We start from the raw sequence: 22331 nt of genomic DNA, 5'->3' as shown, positions 1-22331 counted from the left end.
TAGTTCAGGCGAGAAACGGACCGCTCCCTTTGGTCTGGTCTTTATCCTTTACTGTCGCGGCGAATTGACGAATTGTCTAAACAAGTCCCACAGCGACCTAACTAGATCATGTGATGAGGATGAATTGGAGTTTCATCTGCTTTAATAAACCAGCTATTCATATACAAATTATGAATATTATTTTAATGACTGACGACTACCGGAATATCTGAAGATAAGTTGCTAACGTAGCCGTTTTGCCTCGCTATGTTTGTGCTACTGGAAATGTTAGCTCCAAGCTAGCTAGACGTTATTAGGTAGTAGGCTGCCTCTACCAGTACTTTTATATTATTGAATCACTCATCAGTTAAAACATTCGTATGGCTTATCGGTCACTGAAAAGCCAGACTTTTAGGCGATATAACTATCTAGTGACGTTTTTATTTTGGTATATTGCAAATAAAGAATTATACGATTGTTTTCGTCAGTGATTTATTTGGCTACCGTCCGAGCGTGTCGCTGGTTCAGAGCAAGAAGTGGCATCATGTCCAACACCGACATGTCTTCTAATGCGGTCGAAAACCATCCAGTTTTGGGACAAACATCATGGACTTGCACTTCCCAGGACCATCAGCTGGCAGATATTCTTCTACCTGTTCACATTAACGGCAACACTGACCTCACCCAGGCTGACAGAGAAACACCAAAAGGGTAAGAGGGTGTGGTTTTGCTCAAATAATCACTTTACTTTAAAATGGCAGTAGTAGTGACAACAATTAGACCACCGTCCATGCTGTTGGAAGAATGTTCTGCTACCTAGTTGTGTTCAAGTCACAGCAAAGTCATTTACAAGCCTAATGTGTGTGCCTCTTTCTTCTCCCGCCCTCCCCTCAGCTGTGCCCCAGTTCTGCTGGAGCAGGTGGAAGAGGGCTCTCCATGTGTCATCACCCTGCAGTGTCCCCCTCAGTGTCCTGCTGTCATCTCCAGCCTCCTGATAGTCAGTGAGGCTCGCACCGTGGAGGTCTACTCCCAGTCAGGGGACTACTGTGGCACCTGCAGAGGGGAGAGAGAGGCCAGCACAGAGCAGCACAGGTAGCTGGACGGATAGAGGGTCACTCATGGTTGGGTCCCCATTCATTCCAGGGCTACATAATAAAATGAGCATCAGTGCTAGTGGAGAGTGAGATAGATGTGTGACAGTTTCTCCAGACTCACATTTGGCCTGTGTTTGATGTTTGCTAGTGCAGAACGGGGGCCCTTCTACAGGAAACACATGGAACTGGACTGTCCATCCAGAGCATGTGACGTCAAGGTAGGTTCGGCTGAATTCTGTGATTGAAATCAAATCGCTGTCTCCCTAACAGTCACTGGAGACCCTCTGTCTGTCTGACTGTGTGTTGTGTTTCCTCAGCTACTGTCCCTAGGTGGACGGACCAGTGTGGTTGTGATGAGGGTGGTGATGGGACTGCGACCTCTGGAGCCCACAGATGCTTCTGTCCCCTGCCCGGGGCCTGGACCAGACCTGGGCCTGGGTCTGGGTCTGGGTCAGAGCATCGACATGGAGCGTGTCCAGTCCATGGTCCAGGAGATGGGTACCAGCCTCTCACCTGGGGCTCAGAGCCTCATGGACATGGTACAGATCCAGCAGAAGGTGAGGACATTTCAGACAGCTATCCAAAGCGACTTAAAGAGGTATATTTGGACCTTCGACCTCTGAGATCTGAAGTCAAACGCTCCATCACTGAGCTATACCTATCCCTTAATCATGTCTGTTGTTAATCTGTCAGCCAGTCTGGGTACTGCTCATTGCAAAGAAGCAGGCTTTTTCCAAATCTTTTTTGTTTGATAAGTGTGGGTAGAATTAGAATTTCTGCATTCCATCAGTTTCAAGCTGACAGGGAGGAAACAATCGCTTTATTGTATGTTAACACAGCTCTATTGTTCTTCACTAAACAATGGACATTTTCCTCAACTGACATGTGACTGCTGACTGTTGTCATCCGCCCAGAACCAAACAGATGTGCTCGGGGGCTTCCTGCCTCTCCTTATGGGCAGTGGGGCTCTCTCTGCCCTGGCTAGAGGAACCAGATTCCCTGGAGCACCAGGCACCATGGCCCAGCCTCCAGGCACCACAGGACCAACAGACCCAGTCCCACCGACCCAGAACGAAGCCCTTTCAGGAGGAGACTCCCCTGGTCTTGCTCTCCAAGACGGAGGTAAGAAACATGTTCATTGCTGTTCCTCCAGTAGCAAAGAAAATAATTTGACCAACCTTAACCTCACATTTTGTTTATCTTACCTTCAGAGTAATAAACATACAATTACAAGATAATGTGTGTCTGTTTAGCTAATGAGAGCCCTCATCTTCAGACTACAGTCACTGACCCAGAAACCGTCCACAGGCGCTGGCACCACCCCCTCCCCCTCCTCCTCCACCAGCCTAGCCAACCAGGCCAGGCTGGCAGACATGATGTCACCCTTCCTGAGTGGCTCGCCAGGACAGGGACGGGGGCGCAGCCTCTGCCCCCTCAGCCCCGACCTCCTCCCCATGCTGCAGAGTGTGTGTGGCCAGGTCACGCAGCTACGCCTTGAGGACGCCGCCGCCAAGGAGGAGGAGAGGAAAGCTAACGGGCCGCGGTGAGTGGGCGACCAGGCAGGAGGAGTACAGGCAGGAGGCCTGTAAATGGCACAGGCCCATAAAACCAACGTGTGAAAACAAACTGCCGTGTTCATGTCTTGACCGCTGTGTAACTGTCCTGTGTGGTGTATAGGGGTGGGAAGCAGTCTGGGATATGAAGTCCAGATGGGTTTGAGTGACTGGCATGTCTGAGTGGGTGGGAGGCAGCTGTTTTGCTGAACAGGCGGGTGTCTGCCTTTTGTAGGCTTTGTTGTGGATGTGTTGTGGTTTGGTGGTGTTTGTGTTTGAAGGTGTCTGTCTAGCAGTGACTGTACAAGCCGTGAGTTATAGCTCTAAAGTACTGTAAGTGTTTTGTGTGGCATGGGTTTGTGTATTCATGCATGCTTGGTGTTTTTCTTTCTTTTGCTCTGTCTCTCTTTCTCCTTCTCTCCTGCCTGCGTCTCTCCCTCCATCACCTCCACCCCCTCCTTCCCTCTCCCCCAGTGTGGAGCAGGGCTGCTGCAGAGGGCTTGACGAGGTGTTGGAGCTTCGCCTGGAGCAGATGGAGAGGAGGCTGAAGGAGCACATGGACCAGCGCCTGGACGCCCTGGAGGTCAGACTGCAGAAGGCCCTACTGCAGGCCCTGCCCCTGGTCACCCTGAGCCAGCCTGCCAAGACCAGCTCTGTAGCCCCCCCTGACCACATCCACCCACCCCAGACCCTGAATGGAACATAACAGATCCTCATGTCAAAGCCTGGATCCTGCACTGACATGAGCCCCCAGCCTTGTCCCCAGCCCTATCCCCAGCCCCAGCCTTGTCCCTACCCCCTTCCCTGTCTCCAGCCCCCTGCTCCTGCCTTATCCGCTGCACTGAATCCATACTCATCGGCTCCAACCCAGATACTGACCCAGTCCTTGATTCCTTGCACTATTCCAACTGATCTGGTCATGACTTTAGTTTGACCACTTACTGTACATGTTTGTAACATAATATTATTGTCTGCCTGCCTGTCTGTTTGTGTGATTGAGTTAAACCTCTTACTTACTCTGTAGCATCACAGACGGTTTCTGAGAACTGTATGAACAATGTTGTACTGATTATGAACTGTATGAACCAGAGTGAACATTAAATATATTTATATACTAGACCCTGTGTGTCTGTTTTCTATTGGATTGCGTTGGCTTTCTGCTGAGTCACCACAGTGAGACCATGTTTATGCCACATGTACCAGGACAGATGTTTCAGTTATACAGTATTTCCACATCAGGTGGATGGAAACCTACTGCCTGTCTGCTGCTGTGGGCTGGAAAACAAAGTTCACAAACTCCCAAGTTCGACAAGGTAAGTCAGTTCAATCAGATTGTAATGTTTTTGGGGTTAACTATCCCTTTAATGTATCTTTATTGTAAACATTGAATGTAAATTGAGGGTGACTGGCCCATGGTATTGTGTACACAGAAACAGAAGTAGGACGCAGCTGCAGCTCTGCAGCAGAACCTGGACTGGGCCACTGAGGAAAGGAAATGGTCGCAACTGTGTCAACAGCCCTGTTTAATAACCCAAACTTACTGCCAGTCAGCCTGCCTGCCTGGATGATGCTCCAGAGCTGCATGCCGGATGAGTCAGCTTTGGGAAATGGACAAAGAGACGAGTCAAGTCGGATCAGTGTGGACGTTGGGTTGTCCTTATGGAACTTTCCTGAGCTTTGAAGAGGTCAGCCGGTCAACATTAGGGTGGGTGTTTGTGAAGAGTGTCTGTGTGATTGTAGGGGTAGTGTTCAGTTGTGAGAATGGATGTTTTCAAACATCCACACAGTATCACAGCCACAGTTTTAGTTGAACACTAATAAACTGTTTGCTTCACTGGAACAGCGGCGTTAGTCTCTGTCCTGAGAGAGAATGACAGTGACATCTGTCTGTAGAGGACTCCTGATCAGATGGGCCTGTATGGCCTCAGGGTCCGCTGACACATCAACGTCTTGCACTCTAGTCTGATAGTCTCATGTTCAGGAAGTACGTCGTGATGAAGCGATGTCTTGCAGTTGAACATCTTGTTGAACTGTCACGCAACAGACACACTACCGCTACTTTGTTGGATGATAAAATCCAGAATCAAGGACATTTGAAGCGAATGTTACAAATGACATCAGTCCCCCTGGTCCAGTTAGACTTGGTGCTCCAGGACCATATAGCAGCGGGAGGACAAGTTCCAGCCTTCCTCTCTGTAAACCAGTGGCTTGCATAACAAGCCGCTCCCTCTGCCTATAGGCCAACACATCACCTCATGCATGGTTGCCTTCAGCCTCGTACGACACGTCATGTCGCACCCTGCTAGGTCACTCAGAGAACATAGCTGAGGGAAAACAGTCATGAAATGGAACCGCTCCCCTCCCCATTCCTTCTCCCTGTCCCTCTCTCTCACCCACACAGCCTTTTTGCCCACTCTGTCTGTCTGCTCTTCCTCTGCACCCCCTTTCTCCCTCCCTGGTCACCCATGGTCACTCACGGTCCTGTGTGTAAACCTGACAAGGATTCCGCAGGATAGGGTCCAGTGTTTTCATATTAAAGTTCCTTCACTGGTCCTCGGCTGGCTGTAACATTCTCATTAAAGTTTGATGACTGGTGGTCACGACCGCTGCCAGGCCTGTAAAGAGGAAGAGACGAAGTGTAGTGTTTGTTGGCTACCGTGAGAGGGCGACACATAAACCTAAGATCCTTGAGCTGCAATCATCTCCTCAACATTGCAGACAGAGACGTGATCTTAAGTGCCGGCTGGCACTACTCACAACCCTCTAGATCGAGTGTATGCAGTACATAGTACTATGATCTAGTGCTAGATCATGACTAAACTGTGGCATTGTAGAAACAGGTCCCAAGAATCAGACTTCACAAGAACATGTGACCTGAAAGCCAGTCACCCAGGCAGGGAGCATGCCTATTCTGTCAGTGGAGATGTGTCACAATGGGACTTTGTTTTGAAAGCAGAACTAGTAATAGTTCAGTGGCCACCACTTATAGTCTTGACTGGATCCTACAACTCTGTGACAGTGTAACTAGGACAATAGGGACCAGAACAACACTTCCAAATCCTTTATTCCTTTTGTGAAATTGTCGTCAAAAACATAAACTGAAGGATAAAAAAACACAGTATCAACAAAATAACAACTATGAAACTGTACTACGGTTACCTCCAACAACCATTTCTCTGTAAACAGACTGAGGTGGTTTGATCTGAGACTGGACAGAGCACAACAACAGATGTGTCAGTTTCACTGACGATAGAAGAAGAGTCTTTAAGACAAGGTTGAACAGAAAATAATAAACAAGAATAGCGCAGTGGACTAAAATATGGCATGTCATTCCCTAGAAGGATGTCAGATCCCAGAGGTAAGTTATGGGCCTCTCAGGCCACCGTAGAATGGTGTGTTTTCAGGAAGTAGGAGACAAACTAGTTACAGCTTCTAAAGTGGGCGTGGCTCCAGACACACACCCAGCTGGCAAATATTTTTTTTTGTTGAAAGTCCTTGATTGGCTGAGAAACACTGAGACCCAGCTCGTGGTTGGTAGGAGGTCAAGGGTCGATGGCCTCGGGGACGATGGTGAGGATGACGTCCTCGTTCCCTCGCCGCACCACCATCTTCAGAGACTCATCCTTCCTGATGGCGGCACTGACATCACTGGCTGAGGAGACTGGCTGGCTGTTGATGCTAATGATGACATCACTCTCCTTCAGACCACCCCTTAATAGAACAAGGAGAGAGGACACTGTTATGTGTATTCTACGGTATTCATAGATGCAGTACAGAAATGCCTCATTAAAAAAGGCTTCATGAAAAGTGAACACAGTCATTTAAATACAAATGTGTCAAAGAAGCAGTGCGTCAGGAACAGAGACAGCTTGAAGTAAACAACACCTGAAGAACTACAAAAACGTTATGGCTACACTAGCTACTGTCAGTGATTATTGACCATGCGATCTAAGAGTTTCTTTTAGTGCAACCAAGATAAACTTCCATTCCCATGCCACAAACAACTCTGGAACTAAAATCCCCATTTCGAAATCTGCTTTTTGCTCCACTTGTCTTGAGCTTCCCACGAAACCACCACCCAGAGAGCTGCCATTGGTGTCTGGAGTATGGGAGCCTGCCCTGTCAGCAGGCATTCTTTCATGTGGCCACAAACACACTCCAGAAACACAGGGCATCCTGGGAAACCGAGTGACTGTTCCACCGCGCTGTTTACGCGGTCATGACAAGCCAACGGGCCTGTGTCTCTCTCAGAGCAGAGGACAAAGAACCATGAGAGGAACAGAGATCTCAGGGGGGCGTTTCCTATCTATCTCCTCTTTCCTGTTTCCCACCTCTCTGACTGCAGACCCAGAGGGGGCCTGTCCGCTTCCCACACAGGAGATGCTCCAGCTCTGTTTACGCTGGTCTGAACGGACAAAGACAGGGTTCCTCTGGGGACCAGGGAACAGATGGTGCAGACGTGGAGAGCAGGGCCTGAGGCCCAGGGTGTGCTGCCTGACTGGAGGGAGGGTCAGCTCCAGGTACACACGGTCGTACAGACTAGGAGGGAGGGTCAGCTCCAGGTACACATTATCGTACAGACTAGAGACAGCCTGACTGGAGGGAGGGTCAGCTCCAGGTAGACACGGTCGTACAGACTAGAGACAGCCTGACTGGAGGGAGGGTCAGCTCCAGGTACACACGGTCGTACAGACTAGAGACAGCCTGACTGGAGGGAGGGTCAGCTCCAGGTACACACGGTCATACAGACTACAGACAGTCTGACTCTGGAGGGAGGGTCAGCTCCAGGTACACACGGTCGTACAGACTACAGACAGTCTGACTCTGGAGGGAGGGTCAGCTCCAGGTACACACGGTCGTACAGACTACAGACAGTCTGACTCTGGAGGGAGGGTCAGCTCCAGGTACACACGGTCGTACAGACTACAGACAGTCTGACTCTGGAGGGAGGGTCAGCTCCAGGTACACACGGTCGTACAGACTACAGACAGTCTGACTCTGGAGGGAGGGTCAGCTCCAGGTACACACGGTCGTACAGACTACAGACAGTCTGACTCTGGAGGGAGGGTCAGCTCCAGGTACACACGGTCGTACAGACTACAGACAGTCTGACTCTGGAGGGAGGGTCAGCTCCAGGTACACACGGTCGTACAGACTACAGACAGTCTGACTCTGGAGGGAGGGTCAGCTCCAGGTACACACGGTCGTACAGACTACAGACAGTCTGACTCTGGAGGGAGGGTCAGCTCCAGGTACACACGGTCGTACAGACTACAGACAGTCTGACTCTGGAGGGAGGGACAGCTCCAGGTACACACGGTCGTACAGACTACAGACAGTCTGACTCTGGAGGGAGGGTCAGCTCCAGGTACACACGGTCGTACAGACTACAGACAGTCTGACTCTGGAGGGAGGGTCAGCTCCAGGTACACACGGTCGTACAGACTACAGACAGTCTGACTCTGGAGGGAGGGTCAGCTCCAGGTACACACGGTCGTACAGACTACAGACAGTCTGACTCTGGAGGGAGGGTCAGCTCCAGGTACACACGGTCGTACAGACTACAGACAGTCTGACTCTGGAGGGAGGGTCAGCTCCAGGTACACACGGTCGTACAGACTACAGACAGTCTGACTCTGGAGGGAGGGTCAGCTCCAGGTACACACGGTCGTACAGACTACAGACAGTCTGACTCTGGAGGGAGGGTCAGCTCCAGGTACACACGGTCGTACAGACTACAGACAGTCTGACTTTGGAGGGAGGGTCAGCTCCAGGTACACACGGTCGTACAGACTACAGACAGTCTGACTCTGGAGGGAGGGTCAGCTCCAGGTACACACGGTCGTACAGACTACAGACAGTCTGACTCTGGAGGGAGGGTCAGCTCCAGGTACACACGGTCGTACAGACTACAGACAGTCTGACTCTGGAGGGAGGGTCAGCTCCAGGTACACACGGTCGTACAGACTACAGACAGCCTGCTGAGATACTCACGCCTCGGCCGGGGTTTTGGGGATGACTTCGATGACATACGCCCCCGACGTGACATCAGGGAAGTCCTTCTGTCTCTCCTTCAGCTCCTTGGCAAGTCTGTGTGAGAAGCAACCAGGAGGATAGTGGTTAGTGATGTGTTTGTTTACCGACAGGGCGACATCTGTGTATGTGTTTAACCTCACTGGTGAGCCCATGTCTTACGCTGATGTTAAGCTCATCATTCTGACTCCAATGTATTTCTTTTTGGGGGCAGCTTTTCCTATAAGGGAAGATGAACACGTGAACATCAGGATTGTGAGTAGTAACACACACACACACACACACAGAAAAACACACAACGAAACCCACCTGAGGCTGTACCTTTAGCCTGTCTGTCGTGAGACTCTGCCATGAACTGGCGGATCTTGTCTGAGGGGATGGCAAAGGAGATGCCTGCTGTTACCTTGAGGGTGTTAATGCCTATCACCTCACCATCCTGCAGGACACACACACATCCTTGTTAGTGCTCCCCTTCAAACCTGGCTCCTCAAGTCTCCTAAAACGCCATAAACACGTTATAAATCCCACGTCTCCAAATTAAATCTAATGAACTCATATTTTCTCAGTTAACATGTGTTTTCAATCGCTTAACCTATGAAAACAAATTGTTCTCAGCTGCGAGGCTGGACAGTTTGCCAAGCATTACCTAAGGCCTCATGCAGTCTTATCTGGTATGTGCGACCCTCATGCATTATCGCAACACGTCCTTAACCTAAAACGCCTTCTCTCCTGAGAGTCGTACTTGTCTGAATGAATCCAGTGAAACATAGTTCATCCACCCAGAGAGTAGGGACCAACCCTGGTCTCAAACGCATACACTGATCTGATTGGATAGCTGCAAGAAAAACGACATGCTCCACCTGTTTATACCCAGCCAAACAGAGAGCACGTTTGTGCCTCTGTCATGATGCTTGCAATCCAACACCCCTACATCTACACATGTCTCTATGAGCATGTTTTCATAAAACACATCACTGATAGATTACAGTACATCGCATCCTGGACTTGACACATGCCAATAGCTAGTGTGTGATGTGTTTGAACATGAGGACTCCTTCCTTACCAGGTTGACCAGGGGTCCTCCAGAGTTGCCGTACTGTAAATGAACAAGCGCAGGGAGAGGTTAGAGGGTTCATCACACACATCTACACTTCCTGTTTGTGTCTTAGGGACAACAAGCCCCAGTCTGTCTGCCACAGTAAGAGCTCTGTGCTGATAGAGATCCCAGCTGCATCGCGCTGCATCAGCTACCCCCATATAGACCAGGGCCATGGGGGTGTTTAATGTGATAGCATCGTCACAAAAAGTTACTGTGTGAGTGTGCCTGGTTCCTCTATAAGACTCACATTAATGATAGCATCAGTCTGGATGTAGTCCATGTCAGAGTTGCGGAGTCCCAGCTCCTTGCCCCCCCTCTGGGTGGTGCTGACGATCCCCGTGGTAACCGTGTTCTGGAGGGAGAAGGGGCTGCCGATGGCCACCACAAACTCCCCGGGGCGCAGGTCAGCTGACCGGCCCAGGAGCAGCACAGGCAGCTTCATCTGAGACAGGAGAGAGAGAGGTCAGTTGTGGAAGACCACAGACAGACACGCAGAGACAGGCAGAGAGTAAGACAGGCAGACAGACAGGTTGAGGGTTCAGGTTCTACTGAGATACAGTGTAAGCTTTACAGAGTCTAGGGAGAATCCTTCCAGTAGAAATCCAGACCTGGTACAGGAATAGCAACCCCCCCCCCCCACACACACACACATCACCCTGTCCCCCACCAGCCCCCCCAAAGTTGAGGACTCCTCCAGCTGGACAGGCAGTCTGCTCCCAGGGAGGTCACAGGGACCAGATGCCTGTCTGTCACACACTGATTGATTTCACCTTGGCTAGATACACACTCTGACTCTCATACAGACACACACACACACACACCTCGAAAAACCATCCTAGCAGACTGAGATGTGAGTTTCCTGTGGGATCCAGTCAGTCTCCACAGCGGATGTGGCCTGCTCTAGATTCCATCTAGTCAACTTCTTCCTTCTCATACACACATACAACATCTATCTCCTCAGATATGGTCTGCCTGTGTGTATTTGTGAATTCATGTGTGTGTGTGTGTGTGTGTTCGCGTGTCAGTATGACACAGGAGCCGTCTAAAGGAAGGGAGTCACTTGTCAGGGCTGCTGCTATTAGTGTGATTAACGAGACACCTGTTGTGTGTATGTGTGTCTGTGTGCGCGTGTGTGTGTGTCTGTGTGTGGCATTAGACCATGTTTGTGTTTGTATTTGTGTCTGGACAGCAGTCAGTAAGGACTACACATGCAGGTCTGCAGAGTTTCAACCCTGGGTGCTGGAACATCTGAAGCCTCACACAAACATACACACACACACGCACACACACTCACAAACACGCACACACATGCACACAAAAACTTTTCTATCAAGATGCCATAAGAGTCCAGTACTGTCTTGAGACTACAGAGGGAGGAAGTGGAACTATCAATGATCATTGTCAATGACCCTTAATTATCCACTGACCCAGTCCAGTCAGCACTAGACAAACTGGATAAACTTTGCAGCGTCTTCATCATTTGACAACTAAGGATGACTGAAAGGGAGGTTTCCAAGTAAGGCTGCTCTCTCTCCACTTTCGAATAGGGTTATAAAAATGGGTTATCTTTGACGGCGTGGAGAACTGGAACTGCTGTTTGTCTGTTGTCCTTGGCTCTCTCCTTTGGCAGGATGGTGGTGAGGAGAGATATCTAAAGATGAACTGTTTCCTTCTGTTCAGTGCTGTTAGCATTCATAGGCTCACAATTACACGTAAAAAATATTAGCCAATCAAACCCAGATTTGGATTGCCTTTTCTCCCATGACACTGAAGAGAACCCCCTACTATCTGTTGTGTTGTATCAGGAAGTAGCCCAGAAAGTCATCCTCTGACAGACACAAAAATATCACTTCCTGTGTCTGTCCTGTCATCCATACTCATGGTTAGACTGGAGCCAGGACCTGGCCTGTCCTCCAGGCCTTGGTCAGGCTGCTCCTTCTCAGAACACACTGTCTGCCTATTGGAACGATGCAGACTTTCTGACGTAACTAAGCAACACCAGACACACTTGCTGGGAAACCATGATGTCTATCTGGAGCAGCCAAACAGTTACTTAACAAAATGAACCCAGATAAACACATAACAAAAGCCCCGGATTGGAAGAAATGACATTGAACTTGTCTGTGTCTACTTAGTCCTGCATTGTCTCAGTAACCTTTCCACTCCTGAAGCTTGGGAGCAGCTGAATGTACATCTCTCTGAGGAACCTCAGGTTGATGTCTCTCAACAACGTTCCACATCCCTGAGTCTGAGTCCTGTAAATGGTTAGCTAGTGTGAGGTCTACACGGTGACATGCACACACACACACACACACACACTTGTCTCCCCCTGCTGCTGAGTGACATGTGTTATCAATCTACTGTTGAGTAACAGAGGTTAGACTGTGACCTACTTCTGGATCTTACCACACGCATCAGGGGAAAAAGCGATGAGGGGCAGAGATAGAGGGACGGAGACGGGGAGGAAAGAGAGAGAGAGTGACTCACGCGAGATGGACAAGACCAGATTGAGCGTTGGCAGGAATGCAGGACTCTTCAGAAACGAGTGATCCCGATGCCAACTCTCTTGCTCACTTATTCCACATCTCCTTCCACTTTCTTCCTCCTCTCTCTCTCTCTCTCTCTCTCTCTCTCTCTCTCTCTCTCTCTCTCTCTCTCTCTCTCTCTCTCTCTCTCTCTCCGTCTGTCTGTCTTTTTGTGGGATCTTTTGTTTGATTGGCGTCCTGGACAATGTCCTTCAAACCACAGGTATGCAGAGCTCACCCACAGGCCTGCTCTTCTCCTCTCCTGTCCTACTCCCCACTGAGGTGAGGGTTAGTCATGCAACTTACATTTTTGTCAAGCTAAAGGAGCAGGAACACACTGCTTATCTACCAGTTGTTATTCTAATTGTTGTTCATTTAATGGTTGTTTGCTTAACAGATGTTTACAAAACTGCTGTTTACATAACCCATGTTTACCCAGAAGAAGTTTGCATTTCCCCTCTGATGTTTGGATTCATCATGTGAAGAGAAATCTTTCGTTAGTTGTTGACATCCCAGTAGAGGCCAGATGTTGGCCTTCAGCTGGTGTAACACCCCACCCCCCTCCCACCTTCTATAGGACAGCTGGTGTAACACCCCACCCCCCTCCCACCTTCTATAGGACAGCTGCTTTACCATGAAGTTACACAGGTTCCGGGAAGTTCCTTTGTCTATAGGCATGTACACAATGTAAACAACAAATGAGGCTATTCTTCGGGGTAAACAGAGCATGATTCCATTTACATGATTAGAATGGACTTTTATCCTTATGTCTTATCCATACTGGATGTACAAGAAAGCATATGAAAATTAAATGCAAGAAATTTCAGAAAACTATGTTGCACAATAACACCTCAATTTGTATGAGATTACAGGGCAAACACTGCACCGCAGCTCTGCTTTTTGTGCAAACTGTTGTTAAACGACAAAACAATAACATGCTGTAGCTAATCACACCTTCAACCACATCAAACCTGGCAACCACAACTAAAGGCTTTCAAAGACAAAGCTGTCAGTATAATTAACCATCGCAGTCCTGTGTCAACAACCGGAACGCAGCTTTCAAAAGTGATTCAAATCCAGAGGAATTCCCTTTGAAACAGATTCAACCCTGAACCTGTATACTGCATGTTCACTTCTCTGCCAAAAAAGGAAAAGAGCGTGTGATGCTGGTGAACTAGAATACACCGCTCAGAATGGAGGTATTTCATATGTCACCCCAGCTGTTATACAGCAGGTTGAACTTTTTGCAGGGTGGGGTATCCATGCCTTTATCCTCGTGTTAGACCGACATGTTGACAACTGGACTGCAGAGCCTGTTACCCGGACAGCCTGAAGCAGAACCCAGAACAGTAGGTTCTGCTTCAGTTTACTCTTGGACTGGTCTGCTAAAAGAGGGAAGATGATCTAAGCTGTGTGTGACTTCCTGGAGACATGCCACAGGTCTAATGGAATTCACTTGGTGGAAGAGACTCTGAGGCCTGGGCAGCAGTGATTGGCTAGGGGATGACAGGTCATGAGCACCTAGAACCAGCCTTTCACTTCTAAGAAAAAGCAGCAGCATCCAATAACCCGACAGGATGAGTACATGTCTGACTAATCATGTCTCTGACTGATCCATATGGTAAAGTAGCTGTATGTACTGCAGGTGGAAGCCAGATGGAAGCCAGGGACCTGTTCAGACTCATCATCTGACACCATTGAAACAGTAGTTAGGGTGGCCGGTGGACACAAGCATATACATGCCTAAGAGACGTCTGTCTCCGCTGTAGTACGTGAAGCACAGTCCTGGTACCAGGCAGCACACTGGCACATGCACCGACCTGCTACCCTGCTATAGTTAGGCACCAACATACACACATTGGCATGCAAACACACACACAAGCCTTCAGATCCATACCAAACAAAGACGCAGTCTGAAACTGGTTCACAGACAGAACAACTTTTTCCTCCCCAACACTCAAACATCCAAACCTCAGTTGACTGAGTTATGGAGACAGGGCGAGGCAGGGGGGTAAAGGGACAGGAATGAAGGGAGGTGAGGAGGGAGGAGAGGAATGGAGAGAAAGAGGCAGGGAAAGGGAGGGGGAGCCTGGGAGGAAAAGGGGGAAGGCAAAGGAAAGCTGCCAAGACAAGCATGTCTGAACCCTGTTTATAACCCGCTAGACTGCCGAGGAAAAGAAAGATGAAACCTTCCTTACATTGCCATAGAATGTGGTGCTTTTGAACTGAAGTCACACACTGTATCAAATTCCACGGGCCATCATGGTAGGGGCCAAAGCATCCTGCTTAGGCTGCTCCACCACACTAAAATGAAACCTGCTCCCTGTGAATGTTATGAAATGTTTTTTTCTTTCACATGGGAATTTTCTGTTCATAAATGGATGAAGTGTGTGTTGGTGCAGAAAAGATGATCTGAGACAGACAAATGGTGTTTATCTTCCGTCTTCCTCTGTGAGGGGATAGGGGGGGATTGGTTTAGGGCGAGTAGAGGGAGAGAGCGAGAGAGAGACAGAGAGAGAGAGAGAGAGAGAGAGAGAGAGAGAGAGAGAGAGAGAGAGAGAGAGAGAGAGAGAGAGAGAGAGAGAGAGAAGAGGGACAGGGAGGATTGGATAAAGGGAGAAAGAGAGTGAAGTAAGCGGGAGGAGATTTTGTTCTTACCGGCAGGTCGATCTTGATCAGAGCGATGTCAGCCTTTTCATCCACGTCTTTGATCTTGGCGTCGTAGCTGGCGCCGCTCTTGAGCTCCACCTTCACTCGATGCTTATTGGCCACCACGTGGGCATTGGTCACAATCAGGCCATCCTCCGACACCACAAACCCAGAACCACTCGCCACAGCCACCTCCCGCTTGGTGAAAACCATCCTGAGGGGAAGAGAGGAGGAAGAGAGGAGGAAGAGAGGGGGGATGAGAGGGGGGAAGAGAGGGGGGATGAGAGGGGGGAAGAGAGGGGGGATGAGAGGGGGGATGAGAGGGGGGATGAGAGGGGGGATGAGAGGAGGGATGAGAGGAGGAAGAGAGGGAGGAAGAGAGGGGGGATGAGAGGGGGGAAGAGAGGAGGAAGAGAAGGGGGATTAGAGGGGGGATGAGAGGAGGAAGAGAGGGGGGATGAGAGGGGGGATGAGAGGAGGAAGAGAGGGGGGATGAGAGGGGGGATGAGAGGAGGAAGAGAGGGGGGATGAGAGGGGGGAAGAGAGGAGGAAGAGAGGGGGGATGAGAGGGGGATGAGAGGAGGAAGAGAGGGGGGATGAGAGGGGGGATGAGAGGGGGGAAGAGAGGGGGGAAGAGAGGGGGGAAGAGAGGGGGGAAGAGAGGGGGGAAGAGAGGGGGGATGAGAGGGGGGATGAGAGGAGGAAGAGAGGGGGGAAGAGAGGGGGGATGAGAGGGGGAGGAAGAAATGGGGACATACAGCAGGAAAGAGAGGGGGAAAAGTGTGTGTGTGGGGCAATCAACATACAACTATCTTTTTGTTGTTACATTTGTTATGGTTGTAACATCAACACAGCTGTTGTCAAGCTATCAAAGACATGATCCTGGGAATTCCAGAGGCTGTCTATGCAGAACAGATGTCAGGTTACCGGCTGGAGATGGAGGGTCTTACTTGCGGTACAGTTCAATATGAACCACAGCAGGCGCAATCTTCTCCACCACGTCGGCTATGAAGTTGTACTTGTGACGCAGACTGTCTGGGTTCTCCTGACCTGGAGGGCACATCACAGAAACGCACAACTCAGCACGCACACATGACCACACACACATACACACGCACAGGCGCTAGGAAGCAAGGGATTTTTGGAGCGCTGGCGTCCAGTCTTACGTCTCCAGTGTGTACCTCAAAGACACACAGACACAGCGTTAAGAAGCGTAGAAAGGTGCTGTAGACACACTTCCACAGCATGGAAGAATCTCTGAAGACAGGTGTCTCATGTATTCACCACAGAGTGTGTTAGCCCTACTTTGACCAGGACCTAACCAGAGTAGGTTGGACATCCTGCGTCCATGTCACAGTAAACAGAGATAGAGGCAGCAGACTGAGGGTTCGCCAGCCCTCCGCCATCGATAACACCAGTCTATCTGTAATAACCCTGGGGTATCAGCTGTTTCTGTGTTAGTGTTCCAGGCTGAACTAACAAGGGAGAATGTGACTCAGCAAGATCAAGCTTTTGTAAGCGTCCTTTTGTAACTCACCTTGTGTAACCTTCAGGTTTCAAAACAGTTATGCTCTAAACATCTGTATTTACTAAATGTGACCCTACCTCTGTCGGTCATTTGTGAGTGTATCTTGGACTCCCTTTGTGGTGAAATTCCTTCCTCATATCTGAAAGGAAGTTCATCCCTCAAAATCCCTATTTGTTGAGAGTAGAAAATGTACTTGATAGCTTTTATGTTGAAATTAGAGACAGACTGAGGGGGGATGGCATAATAGCAGACAGACAGACAGACAGACAGACAGACAGACAGACAGACAGACAGACAGACAGACAGACAGACAGACAGACAGACAGACAGACAGACAGACAGACAGACAGACAGACAGACAGACAGACAGACAGACAGACAGAGAATGCAAAGCATGGCTCAATTACACACCTGACACAGCATGTAACTGCTTCTGCTTTCATCAAATCTTAATGCCTCATCACCTAAAAACAAATTGTTTTCTTATAAACACACGCAAGTATGCACCCACACACACAAACATGAACACACAAACGTATGCACAGATGCATACATGAACACACACACACAAAGGAAAGCTACATAGCCTTCCAGTGTGGGTTTCCAGTAAGTAGCAGACCTGCAGTTGAATCTAGGACACAAACCCAGCCTATCTATTCCTGCCCCTTTAGTTACCCGATACTGGGTGGCAACTAATTTACCAGCTGTCCGTCTGGTTGGCTGGCTGTCTGATTGCCTGGCTGATTTACCGCCTTCCTCTCTGACTGACAGCCAGTTGACTGACCTACTGTATTCTCTCATCCTCTTTCTCATCCAATCTTCCAGACCGTTCCAGACCCACACATACTGCTCACACACTCTCTCTCCCTGTCTACCCTTGGGTTTGTGTATTCCCGGTCCCTGGCAGTACAGTGAAGGGAGTGTTATGCTGTCCGCCTGCACAGCTGTGTTGAGAGTGTGCGTTTTGGTGTGAGTGTGTAGTGTTTGTGTACGTTTTTGCCCAACTTTTCTATGCCACCGCTAAACTAATGTTGACTGAGCTGCAAGCACTTTCAACCTGGTTTATAAATGCCAGCTCCTGCTGCTTGAAGGAGAGAGAGAATGAGAGAGGGAGGGATGGAGGGTGGGAAAGAGAGAGGGAAAATGCAGAGGAAAATATCCATCCGCTGAATAATGTTTGTGTCAGTCTGACTGGGCAACCGTTCACACAGCAGGCCCCATGCCATTCAAACCGACAGTTTAGCAGTAAGGAGGTGCCCTGGTCATGTGATGTGGAAGCATTTCCTGCGTCATGTGAGCCAACTCTTTGAACCACAGGGATGTATCTCGGTCTAATGGTAGATGCTTGGGCTTCAACCAGGGTTCCATCCCAATGGACAGAGACGTGACTAAATATGATAGTTTCCTTATGTGTAAACATCATGATCTTTGCAGACATTTGTTCAGGAATGCCTACTGCTTCAATTCAGATATTTTCATCCACTCATTTATTATCTGCATCTACCTGCTGAATGAACTGTGTTGATCTTGTGCCCAAACCTGTCAATCACATTCATACAGTACAGAACAAGTCCATTCATGACAACTAAAAATGGTTCAGTATGAACCAATTGATCTAGATCTGTATGCAAACCTGTTATACAATTCACTCCAAAATGGAGTTGACATAATATAGTGAGTAAGATCATGTAATACCTTTGACAGAAGGCTTCTACCTAAATGTGTGTATGTGTAAGAGTGTCAGAGCTACAAAGGGAAAGAGAGAGAGAGCGAGAGATACTTCCATGTCTGTCTTGGCTTGGTTCGCAGGAAATCTCTGATAATTGAAGACTAGTCTGGTTTGAGTTAGTTGCATATGGAGCTATTTTAACCCCAGTGAGGTCAAACTGAATGTAAACTAATCATCTGACCTCATGGGGAAAGCTACGACCGTCTGTTGTACCTGAGGGTTGCATTTCCACTGTTTGACATTGATTAGTTGCCAAGGAGATGACAAGGACAGGATGCTACGTTTCAGTAATGAAATGCAGCCGAAAACACTGAGAGGAGTTGGCTGGAGAGGAGAGATCAAGCTTTAAGGAGGAGATGATGCGATTTAGTTTGGTGTTAACTTTCAGTGCTTGTGACTGTGAATGTCCCTTCGACACGTCCATTTCTCAGCCAAGCATCACACAAGCTTATGAGATCCAGACCCAAGCACACTGCATACTGCAGTGAACCCAGAACATCCTGGCTTCAAGTCAACAAGCTCTGACCCTCTTAGCATAACATGGAGGGTGATCTCGGATGAAAAGCAGTGGTAGATAAACAAGGGCACAGGACACCGACTGAGGTGCTGAGGTTTACAGCTCGTGTAGTGCCAAATAAAAACCCAACCATCAGCATGTGGATGGCTGCCAGTTGGTTAATTACAGAAAGAACATTATGCAGGAGAAGGGGGTAGGGGTGGGAAGAATCCTGAAACGGTCTGGGCTCCACCATTACAATTCTTCAGTCTTCCACTCGGTCTCAAGGTCAAACCGGTGCACATGCACAATCATGTGTCACTCACTTCGATCTATCACTCAGACACAGAGATCATTTATGACCCAGATTTTATGTTGGGCCAAGGCTGCAGAGAAAGTTCACAGCAAATGATGGTTTTATCCTCATTACCGACATAGTTTAATTGTGAAATATCACACACTCTCTACGGCGCTCTGATGTCAGACCCCAATATTTCCACATACCTTTACCACAGGTTCCTCTCTGTATAAAGATGACCGGAGGCTGCTGTAGTTTCAGTGCCCGGCTGCTCACTCTCTTTAGCTCACAAATGTTACGATAGGACACCCCGTCACTGCCGCACACTGGCTCCGAACTTTTGCACGTGCATACGCCGCTCTTTCCCCGCCTGCGGACAGTTGCTGAAGGCTCAACTCCGTCTGTTACCACGCACTCCATCCCGTCAGCACATTCCGGGTCGCCTAGCCGCCCAGTACCGCCGCATGCCTCGCCCTCTCCGGACGCACAGACCGGACAACAGTCGCACTGGTCCAGGATGTCCCCGGCCAGGCAGTCAGCGGGGATCGGTGGACAAAAACTCTTGTCACATTTCTCTGGACAACCGATTACATATCGCTTGGATATTCTTGCCTCGCAAACCAAAGGTGCTATAAGAATGCATGTACAGAAAATGGACCAAAACATAATGGCTGGGAATTCGTTTTTTCTTTAAATTAACGACACTAACTTATCTTTAGACAACGAAAATCAATAAACGTAAAATAATGGTCAGCCTCTTATAAAATTAACGTCAACTTAGTTCATCTATCAACCCAGACGGCAGAATATGTAGCGGTATGTTAGAGTTGCAGAAGTTTATAAAGCTAACCGACACGTTGTAGTCAGTATAAACAAGACAGATGATTGGCTGACTGAAATGACGTCTACAGAGGGGAGAAGCACAAATGCCTTCCACCCCAACCCCTCACAAAAGAACAAAATTAATGTCAGAATACAACAGACACGCACACACAGAGACACACACGCACACACAAACACACACACACACACACATACACTCTACCGTTTCTCCACTCCAAACTTTTGTTTTAAAAAAATATGATAACTACAAAGGTACAATCCGATCATTGTTATGATTACGACTGTACTTGCTTCCCTGGCATTGATCTTGCAACTTACTTCAAAGACAGTTGTGCAAAAAACTATTGGACTAGCTTCAGTTGTGCTTCGGGCATTTTCATGCAGTTTAAGCATCGATCTTTCCGTTAAATAATTGGCATGCGCCTGCATTAGCCAACAGCTGGGTCAGATGTTTGGCCAGGCCTCAGTGTGCTCAGTATAGCAGTCACTCTCCCTGGTGGAGGGGAATTTTTTCATGACCAAAAGGTACCGTACAAATCCACCCAGATCTTTTGAATCTCACCTGTCGTGTCTTTGGAAGACAACGCTTGTAGAGATGATGTGGTCTACTCTGGTTAATCTGTGATTGGGCCTGAGACCCCATCCAGATTGGAGACATCCCATTCTGTAATAATCTCTAACGGGAGTTGATTTGCCTGCTCTGGATTAGCATGAGAGTGATGCATTCTGGGTAATGCTGACAGGCCCAGAGCTGGGACTTCCAGGCGTGTGCCAGTTTGCAGAGGGAGAGGGCCTGAATGCGTCAGTGTTCTGGAAGGTTCATCCATACTGTGGCATCTGACTGGAACCCCACCACGGCAAACAACCTCCTGCCTATTCTGTTCATTTTTTCATAAATTAGCTTTCAAAAGAGATACATTTTGAAAAGTGTCTAAATATTGCTTCAAACTGCTATTTCATGATGCGAATGACCTTGCTGCCTTTGAAGAGTTCTGGCTTGATGCTTCATTTCCGTTGGTGCCCTGGGACTCCCTTTCTCACGTTCTCTTTCTGTGTTTTTGTGTTTTTGTTACCACCCTCATCGCCATAGAGATGGGGATTGAGGAGACCTGAGGGAGGGAGAACTATGACCTCAAGTCGGACAACCAGGACGGTTACACCACTTCTCTAATATTGTTCTCATTCTTTTCTTCTTTCACCCTTCCACTCTACCTTGCTTCCTCTCTCTCCCTCTTTCTCTCCCTCCCTCTTTCTCCCTCCCTCTTTCTCTCTCTCTTTCTCTCTCTCTTTCTCTCTCTCCCTCTTTCTCTCTCTCTTTCTCTCTCTCCCGATTTCTCTCTCTCTTTCTGCTTTCCCAGCTTCTTACGACCGGTAGCCATACTGTACTTCAGATGTGCAGAGAGAACAGGGAGTGGATTTGCCCTGTTTCATTCCATCTGCAAAGCTCCAAAACTATGAGTATATTGACGTTCTGAGTTATTGTTTCAGATCGTGTTTGTGTGGATCTAAGAATCCACTCCTGGTCAATAAACCATGTATCTGCTGGTTCTGCCAGTCCATCCCAGCAGCAGGCGTGTTAAAGGGGCCCTGGACATCTCATCACCACAGTTAATGATGTGAGTGGTGTTGGAGGGAAGTCAAACACAGAGCTCTACTTTCCCGGAACCTCTCTGGGCCCACCCCCATGCCTTCTGAACTGATCCCCGGCTTGTATGAGTCACACATACAACACACACACATGCACACACACACACACACCCACACACACTTCAAATGGCCCTCAGAAGTAATGAGAATTTGTCCTTTGCGGCCTCATCAACACCAGAAAGATGGAGGACTCCAACATGTGGCTTTCCTGCTCATTAGTGCTTCAGCAGTCATGGATTAGATAACACAGTATTGTCAGTAGAAGACCATCAGCACACGAGATAAGTTGCCATGTGTGCCAGATGAACACCCCTACCGTCCACCCTGTCTGTAGCTCCAGCCTTGCCCAGGGCACATCCTGTTTTCTGCTCCGTCTGATGCTCGCTATGTTGTGTGGTCCTGCATGGTCCTGTTTGTTTCTCAGTTTCTCTCAACAGACCATGGAAGGTCTCTGTGGTGATTTAACAACCAAACCTATTGTCTCAGATTACATTCTCACCACACAAAACAATATATCAATCCCAGGTTTGGGGGAGATGGTTCAGACCTCTGTACTCCTGCCATGTGGCCAGAACCACGGTGCCCACGAAAATACAAGGATTTTATCTTATGTAAATCACATTATGCTAACAATATGCTCTCCACTATCTTATCGCACTGCTATATTGGCAACCTAATACTGTTGCTGTTGTTGATTAAAACCATATTTGGCTAAATGAGACTTCTTATTTGTGTCTCTCTCTCTGGGAAAACATACTGTCCTTTATTCTGAACGGTTCTAGTGGAGATTGATGCTAGCCAGGCCCAGAGATAGCCTCTCTCATTTATCTTATAGATTGATGCAGAGTTCTTTGCTCC

General features: G+C 48.6%; 2 protein-coding genes across 2 annotated transcripts; one reads left to right on the top strand and one right to left on the bottom strand.

The window, feature by feature from the left end:
• The first annotated feature begins 15 nt into the window (after nucleotides 1-15).
• On the top strand, nucleotides 16-3736 carry c13h10orf88 (chromosome 13 C10orf88 homolog). The gene is made up of 8 exons (XM_047031633.1): nucleotides 16-296; nucleotides 468-690; nucleotides 874-1071; nucleotides 1222-1291; nucleotides 1391-1630; nucleotides 1988-2195; nucleotides 2382-2616; nucleotides 3101-3736. Exons 2-8 carry the CDS (start codon nucleotides 524-526, stop codon nucleotides 3330-3332), a joined length of 1350 nt encoding a protein of 449 aa, XP_046887589.1. The 5' UTR covers nucleotides 16-296; nucleotides 468-523; the 3' UTR covers nucleotides 3333-3736.
• Nucleotides 3737-5672: 1936 nt separating this feature from the next.
• Nucleotides 5673-19807, bottom strand: htra1b (HtrA serine peptidase 1b). The gene is made up of 9 exons (XM_047032506.1): nucleotides 19190-19807; nucleotides 15883-15982; nucleotides 14942-15146; nucleotides 10006-10200; nucleotides 9723-9755; nucleotides 8969-9095; nucleotides 8822-8879; nucleotides 8621-8716; nucleotides 5673-6337 (listed from the first exon to the last, which is right to left on the bottom strand). Exons 1-9 carry the CDS (start codon nucleotides 19647-19649, stop codon nucleotides 6169-6171), a joined length of 1443 nt encoding a protein of 480 aa, XP_046888462.1. The 5' UTR covers nucleotides 19650-19807; the 3' UTR covers nucleotides 5673-6168.
• Between the last annotated feature and the right edge of the window lie 2524 nt (nucleotides 19808-22331).

Source organism: Hypomesus transpacificus, chromosome 13, assembly GCF_021917145.1.
Source record: "Hypomesus transpacificus isolate Combined female chromosome 13, fHypTra1, whole genome shotgun sequence".
NCBI lineage: Eukaryota > Metazoa > Chordata > Actinopteri > Osmeriformes > Osmeridae > Hypomesus > Hypomesus transpacificus.
The sequence above is the reverse complement of the archived record's forward strand: the minus strand, read 5'-3'. Positions and strand labels throughout refer to the sequence as shown.

Coding starts and splice junctions, on each gene's coding strand:
- c13h10orf88 (XM_047031633.1), top strand. CDS start 524: ATGTCCAACACCGACATGTCTTCTAATGCGGTCGAAAACCATCCAGTT. Junction 1,072..1,221: donor GCCAGCACAGAGCAGCACAG/GTAGCTGGACGG, acceptor GATGTTTGCTAG/TGCAGAACGGGGGCCCTTCT. Junction 2,196..2,381: donor TCTTGCTCTCCAAGACGGAG/GTAAGAAACATG, acceptor AACCGTCCACAG/GCGCTGGCACCACCCCCTCC.
- htra1b (XM_047032506.1), bottom strand. CDS start 19,649: ATGTTTTGGTCCATTTTCTGTACATGCATTCTTATAGCACCTTTGGTT. Junction 10,201..14,941: donor TGATCAAGATCGACCTGCCG/GTAAGAACAAAA, acceptor CTCCTGTCTCAG/ATGAAGCTGCCTGTGCTGCT. Junction 9,096..9,722: donor GAGGACCCCTGGTCAACCTG/GTAAGGAAGGAG, acceptor TGTGTCCTGCAG/GATGGTGAGGTGATAGGCAT.